The sequence below is a fragment of the Mesitornis unicolor genome, unplaced genomic scaffold (genome assembly GCF_000695765.1).
Source record: "Mesitornis unicolor isolate BGI_N332 unplaced genomic scaffold, ASM69576v1 scaffold23536, whole genome shotgun sequence".
NCBI classification, from domain to species: domain Eukaryota; kingdom Metazoa; phylum Chordata; class Aves; order Mesitornithiformes; family Mesitornithidae; genus Mesitornis; species Mesitornis unicolor.
In genome coordinates, this window is record NW_010191977.1 from 34,493 (window position 1) to 42,269 (window position 7,777).

General features: G+C 44.9%; 1 protein-coding gene across 2 annotated transcripts in view; it reads right to left on the minus strand.

Moving 5' to 3' along the window:
- GPATCH2L (G patch domain containing 2-like) overlaps positions 1-7,091 on the minus strand; it is a 30,497-nt gene extending 23,406 nt beyond the window's left edge. For both annotated transcript variants that reach the window (XM_010186914.1, XM_010186915.1), the window contains exons 1-2: positions 6,433-7,091; positions 166-230 (exon numbers count right to left, since the gene is read on the minus strand). In XM_010186914.1, the coding sequence (XP_010185216.1) occupies positions 166-230; positions 6,433-7,091 (724 nt within the window). The remainder of the gene's footprint in view (positions 1-165; positions 231-6,432) is intronic.
- Between the last annotated feature and the right edge of the window lie 686 nt (positions 7,092-7,777).

Below are 7,777 nucleotides of genomic sequence, written 5' to 3' on the forward strand. Positions count from 1 at the left end.
TGTAGCCCTCAGCTCATTTCTTAAATTCTAGCCCCTCCTAGCCACTGCCCTTTCTCCCACACTTCCCTCTGTTCCTCTTCAAACATAGATCTTTCTCCATATTTCTAAGGAAAGTAAGAGAAATTCCCCAGCAATACATGAAGAAAATCACAGGACAGCTGTTACCTTGGCGGCCCTCATCATTGGTAAACAGGCCGGTATCACTGCTGCTGCACACGCTGCTGGTTTCACTGCAACAAAAAAGCAAAAGAAAAAAAATGGTTACAGTTGCAGCAGGTACAAAACAAAAGCCACTTTATGACACTTCACTAGCTTCTCTGAGCCCAAACTGCTTTACATACCTCACAGAAATTGCGTTTCACGTACATGGCTGGCTCTAGCACAGGGCATAATTGCTTTCTGTTAAAACCTAGCAATGCTGCACCACTTGAAAACATCAGTAGAATCCTGTATCTAGTCTAGTTCTAAGATATCAAAAAGTAATTAATACAATGGCACTTGCCTCGGGTACAGGAGTTAATAACCTAACTGTGACATTGTCTGGAATACTCACTAGCACATTAAGTGCAGTCAAAAACTCTGTCCTAACAGCTACTGAAAACCCTCTGAAGTTTGCTACTTCAGATTCTTTTTTCTCAAAAATGTTATACAGGTACATAACCCTCCTCTTCAACCTACTGCAACTTCTATTCATTTGAAGGGAAGAGCAGCTGGAACAGTCACAACTCTTCAGCTAAATACCTTAGCACAGCATGACTTGCTGCTGCTGAACGCAACCTCCTTACAGCATGCTTTGAACTTGCTGAAGGAGTTACAGGAGACTTAATTCTTGAACCAAATAATTAAGCTAGAAATTAATGCGTAGAAAGCCATTAATTGACTGTAAAGCTGGATTAATATTTGTAGCAGAAGTAAATGCTCAGGTCAGTCTCAAGCATCTGATGGCTTTAATGCCGAAATTAAATCAATCCATGGACACTTTGGACAATACTTCCTCTGATTTAGCTGAGAGACACCAGAACAAGCATAAACTACTTAACTGCCCGCCCCCTTAGCACTAAGGCCTTGGAGGTGAACATCAGGTATAACTCAGCACTACAGTCGATCTCTGATCAGGGTGTGCTGTTAGAAAGCATCTCTGGGTCCCTTTTCCAGGGAAATTAGATCCTACCAGACACCAGTATCAACTGGAGACCCCTCGATTCAGAAGGCTGAGGGATCACAAGATGTGTTACGCCAAAGAACTGCAGGTACATATTAAAACATCATGTTATCGCTCTTAGGAAATGCACTCTAAAGTGTTGCCAAATCAACTCACCATGCTGGATATTTACAAACTCTCCCTCTTCATCATTGTATAAAGGTCATTTAAACTTAAAGAATGACCAGTCTGTACATTTCAGTATGTAAGTTAATATCAAACTCCAAATCAATCCATTACAAAGTCTGGCCATCCATTCACTCTCCCATATACACCACAGCAATTAAGGCCAAGGACTGAGAACCGTGAGTCATTCCTTTCATTCCTGGCTCTCCTACCAACTCACTGTATGACCCTGGGCAAATCTCTTAGCATGTCTGCTTTCCCTTTTGAAAGCCTGGCTTAATAGTCCACACAAGCAGCAGATGTGAGGATCGAGTGACTGCTTCATCCTCAGAGGAAAGGTGCCTGAGAAAGGAAAAAGCATTGTCAAGATTCCAGATCATATTAACAGTACTTTAAGCATCCTGTTGTACTGAGAGCTCTTCAGCTCCTTATAGATACACATTACTGCCAGTGCTTTACTCCAGTGAACTTCCATGGATCTCACCCTCTTCACCATCCCTTTTACACTTCAGGGCTGAACACAACCTAGACTCCTTCAGAAGCCTTTCTGCAGGTCCAGTAAGCACTGATTAATGACCTCCACTTGCAAAGGAGGCTACTTACCTTAACCATGAAATAATAAATGCTATTGATCCGACAAGCTACTGCTATAGAGTGTTATTGATCATCCAATCTTTGGTTAAAATGGTCCTCATTTAGCAATTTCACTGTCGCAAACACCTGGAGCAAAGCATGCTTATAATTAAATAGTTCAGGGGAGTTAAAGTGAGAGGTGATGGACAGAGATCTCAAGTTTCCCCCATTTATTTTTTCGCCTGAGCTATTGTTTGTGTCAGGAGGGATATTGATTTTCTATAAAAATAAGAAAACAAGAGGCACCGAGGGGCTGCAGAAGGTCAGGCTGGGCTGGAAAAGGAGGGGAAGCTGAACACTCTGTCTTTGTCACTTGGCTTCCAAGAGAGAGGAATTTTTTTCTTTACGGAGAGACTGGTCTCCAATTCATCAGCTTAGCCAGGCTCTCGACTGCCACTGCAGGCTGTCACCAAAACAGCTCCCTTCCAAAGGGTAAAGTGACCACCCAGGATGAGCACTGGTTACACTTCCAGGCCAGATCCTGGGTTACACTCCCAGGTACTGGTTTTGGCTAGGATACAGTTAAATTTTCATAGTAGCTCTACAGTGCTAAGTTTTGGATTTGTGACCAAAACAACGTTGATAACACACTGATGTTTTAGTTACTGCTGAACTGTGCTTAAACAGTGCCAAGGTCATCTCTGTTTCTCACACTGCCCCACCAGCAAGCAGGCTGGGGGTGCACAAGAAGCTAGGAGGGGACACAGCTGCAACGGCTGAGCCCCTCTGACCAGAGAGACATCCCACACCATACAACATCATGCTCAGCAATAAAAGTTGGAGAAAAGGAGGAGGAAGGGAGGACATCTGGAGATACGGTGTTTGTCTTCCCAAGTAGCTGTTATGCATGATGGAGCCCTGCTTTCCTAGTGATGGCTGAACACCAACAGGAAGTAGGGAATGAATTCTTTACTTTGCTAGCACACATAGCTTCTGCTTTACCTATTAAACTGACTTTATCTCAGCTCACAAGTTTTCCAACTTTTACTATTTCAATTCTCTCCCTCATCACACTGTGAAGGAGTGAACAGGCAGCTGTGTGGGGCTCAGCTGCCTGCTTGGCTTAAACCACAACAAATACATCAGCATCAAGTCCGTGAAGTCACACAGCACTGGTGGGGCACTACAATCCCCAGTTTGAAAAAGTCACATTAAGAGTTATGGCACTTGAGAACAGATTGGGCAAACTGCGCATCTCTCACTAGTAAGCACATCATCCAAAGTGATTTTTCAGACAGCTCCTGCACCATGGTTTCTTCTGTCCTCAGGCCAAATCCAGACCATTCTGGGAGTACTCAGCTTAGATCAGCAAAAGCAAGAACTTCAGCACTCAATATATAATTTGCCTTTGCTTTATTATGGCTGCAGGGAATCTCAAAACATTAAGGGACAGAAGGGTATGTTACTTCTAAGCAGCCTTAGCAGTTAACTGTCACCTTTGTACAAACATACGAACGGCGACTTAAACTAAGACCACTTGCTTCCTCTGTTGTTTCCACGTTCATTTATATATCAGGCTTTAAGTCATGTCATTACCCAATTTAGAACCATCATCATTCCCTCATCATATTCCTGTACATCCTTCCTTCTCTCCATTTGTGTTCATGTCTTGCCGCGTTTGGCAAACAATTTCAAAGACTTCATTTCACACACACTTTGAATCATGATACAGCAGCCCATCTTCCTCCAGGAGAAGACTGGGTGCAGTCCCACAAGCTAACTATAAAAACTGCCTCCTCATTAAGGAGCCACATCCAAAGTTTTCTCAGTGAATGGGAGTTCCTTTACTGAATACAGTAGGTTTTTGATCTGACTTGGGACAAGGAGCCTTTTAGAGAGCACCGAAAATGCTGGATATTTTAGCATTTACAGAGCTTCATTCCTGTGCAACAAAGAAAAGCCAGTGTCAGTGGAGGGAAAAGGTGAAAAAAAAAGAGTTCTGAATATACAAATTCATTTGCCTAAAACCACTTAGTTTTGTGACACTTCCCACTGCTAGATGAGCAAACAGTAACGGAACCAATTCAACATCAAAGTGCTTCATAAACCACTGGATCACCACAGACCGCTTCCAAGTCCCACAACCTTTATGAGTCACTCGTCCCTCCCACCAGCCTGTGATGACAACCATACCATTCTCTCTCTTAGGCATCCAATTTTCTTCTCCCTTCCTCAGGATATGCCCTTGTTACACATCTGTGCAAAGTACTTCTCTTACGGTACCAGAAAAAACAGCTAGAGCAGAAAGCGAGGTGAGGTAAGCACTGCCAGCTTCCCTCTGCTGTTAGCAGCAAAGTGCTAAATTTAGAGCAGCAGAGACCAAAGCATGATCTGTCACTGCCGTGAGGGATACTCTGCTGCGAAGAGAGCTGCGTGTATTTCTCTCTCCAACTTCGACCCTCCCTAGTGAGTCATAAGCACAGATCACACGCATGGTGTTGGAGAGGTCAAATGTTCCAAGCCCTGGCTTTCCAAAGAGAATCCCAAGGATTTGGCAGCAGATGGTAAATGTCATTTGATGCAGACACTTGCACAATAACTACTTTGAGAGCAAGGGACAACTGAGACAGAACAAAGCGATGTCCCAGCATGGTCCTCAAGTAACAGCCCAGACAAAGCTGTTTATTTACTTTTCCAAAGCCTGGCACAAATAAAGGCTGGACAAACGCCTGCTGGTTTAAGTTCAAGTCTGACATGGTGGAACAGACTCTGACTGGTGGAAAAAAAAACCTCAAGGAGCACTGTCCATCACTGCCACATCAAGTAAGGGCATCTCTCAGTCCATCACCTCTGCCGTGCAACGTTCAGGGGCTACTCAGCACATTCTCTTTCCGGGACTACCAGCAAATACCTCTGAAAAGGAAGAAGTGCTTTTAACAACCAGTAGCAAAAAGGCACCCAGTAGTCTCCTGAAGAGGCCACCTTGCACCCACCTTTTAAGCAAACAATAGCCACTTTTTAAGGAAAAAAAAAGACCACTATTTTGCTACTTCTGCCCTGTAATGGTTACATACAAACCACACTGATTCAGTAAAAACGCGGTAGTGGTCCCCAGGATCAGGACAGTGAGGACATATTAGAGCCTATGCTTTTCACAGTCTCCCCGAAAATACTATTGAGAAATTTGCACTTCCAGCTATTACCCACAAAGTCCTCAAAAACCAAGTGCCACCTGCCCACTCTGATGAACTGCAGGAGCTAGACAGCCAGAACACTTAAACCTTAACGTACAATTATACTGGATCAAACTTTCCAAATCCACTGTCCTCTGTCTGATAGTGCCTATTACAGTGGATATTTGGGAAAAGAATATGAGAACATGACAAATACAGACTGTTTCCTCTGTACATTCCTCCAGCTTCTAGCAGTCAGCAGTTTAAGGACTTCCTGAGACAGATCTTCCATCTGGGCTGTAATGCTTAACAGCCCCTGATAAATCTATGCTCCACATCCCCCTTTTTGGACATGGTTAAAATTTTGACTTCCAGAACCTCCCACAGCAGAGCTCCAAACCTTATGTTTATAAAAAATTAGTATTTTAAACGCTTCCTCAATGCCTCCTGCTTCTCACGCAATGAAAATGAGCAAATAAACAACCCTACTCGCTTTCTGTATGCCATTCATTAAGAAATGTCCTCCATTTGATTCTCAGCACTTGTTTCTTTTCTAACCTGAAAAATCTATTTGTACAGAAGCAGTTTTATAACCCCAAACCTTCCACAGAAAGAATAAAAGTCACACTCAAGGAGAAAATTTCCCAAGACAGATACACGAACAAATTCAGACCATGGCATTTATACTTCTAGTTTTCATCTCTTTTTATGAGATTCTGCCACAAATCCACTCAAGTTTTCCAAAACTGTGCACAGGCTTATCCTGTATTAATTCAGCTTCCCCCAACTTCTTTAGCGTCTCACTGCATTTTCCCACAGCTACAGTTCCAGGACCTTATTCTAGATCCAGAGCAGAGATGTAGAACTGCAAACAAGGTGTTCTGACTGAGGCTCATGCAGCACCTGCATAGGGGGCTAGTGGTTGCGATGGGAGATCGGATCTGTTCTCTATTACTACTCATGGTAAATTCTGAAAACCTGAAACTGAGAGCAGTTCATACCAACCACGCAACACAAGTGCCAACAGTGGATTTCCTCTCCAAACCTCGGCCGCAAGCACGCCACTTTGTAGCTGCAGGGCCACAGACATTTCAGAGGGCTCCTTGTGTAACAGGAGCCAGAAACGTATCACCTTGCCAGCTTTTCAGGGAAGTGTTTTGGGTCATCAGTACAGCATTGACCAGAAAGACTTGGAAAAAAATCTACAGTTTAGAAGTAGTCGAGATATTTTTCCTCTTCAAAAAGAGAACAGCACTGAATAATTTTGATAAGAACTTCTAAAAGCAAGGCACAGGATTTACAAGCAGCTGCAACCAAGCCGGCCATCTGGCTAGCACAGGGAAGAAACCAAGGTCTCACCATTCCGACATGTTTTCATCTGAGCCCTGTTTCTGTTCATCAGCTTCACACTCCATCCGCTCCTTCCTTCCCCCTTTGCTGAGGAAGGGTCTGTTCTCTCCCGATTCACAAAGGCCATGACTGGATGATGTCCAAGGGGCATTTTCTTTCCAGCGTGAAAGACGCTGTTTCTTGGCTGACTTGAACCTGCAGCCCCTCTCGTAGTTCCACTCCGACACCCTGAGCTTTTGCTGGAGACTGGCAGCCACCTCTGATGTCATGCGTTTGACTTTCCGTCGGCGCCTGAGAGGTCGACAGGGAGCGTTCTCTGTAAAGGAGTCTGACTCATGCCACGAGTGCTGCTTACTCCTCAGGGTGGCACCGAGAGCTGGGTGTCGTTTGACCACTGCCATGTCATCAGAGTCACTGAAATTGGCTGTCAGCACCTCACGGCAATCCTTGACAGCTTCGTCCAGGCTTGACTCCGAGGCCTCGCTGTAGCAGCAGGCATGCTCTGCCTGATGCGTGAAGTCTGAGCGTCGCTTACGACCCCTTCTCTTGCGAAGCTGACGCCGCTGCTGCCGCGGGCTTAGCGCCATCTCTTCCCATAGCTCATCCAGCTTGTTTTGCTCTGAAGTCTGCTCTAAAGCTGAGGCCAAGTCATGCACGAGTTCATCCATTGGCACTGCCTACTGAAAATGACAACAATTAGCACCAGATATAAAATGCCACTACCAACACATCACTAGACCACAGTATGCTATAGGCTTTGTAACGTTAACCAAGTTGCACACTTACTTTGGAGTCGCCTGGGAGAACACAATGCGGGACAACTGCCGCTTCTTGGCTTAATGCTCACTCCTTCCTTTTGCAAGGGTTAAATCCCTCTTCTAACCATGGCAGAAGAGATCTCACTACCGCAGCAGTTGGGTCAAGTGTTCTGGGTCTGAAAAGGCCTTAAGGCTGCATCTTTTGCACTGAAGCGACATGCTGTATTACACATCTTAAGGATATGACAGCCTGCAAGTAGCTTGCTACTTGGTGTCGGTAAGCCACAGAGAAAGGTTAGCCAGCTTGGCAAACAGATAGAGTCTTCCAAAAAGTAGACAAGCGGCAAAGCTAAGAGTAAAACAGACAGTAAAACAGGTAGTTTGCAAGCCAGCATCACTTCAACAGCAAAACAAGGCGTGCACGGAACCCTGTGCTCTTTAGTACAGGGTTTATGAGACCGAGCCCCAAGTCCTACTGCCAAAAAACCCCAGCCCTTTCCCCTCAGGGCTCTCAGTGTGCCAACCCCAAAGTCCTGGCCAAATACCTCCCCTCACAACCTCCCTCTCCCCACCCGCGCCTTGCAGACGTGGGATTT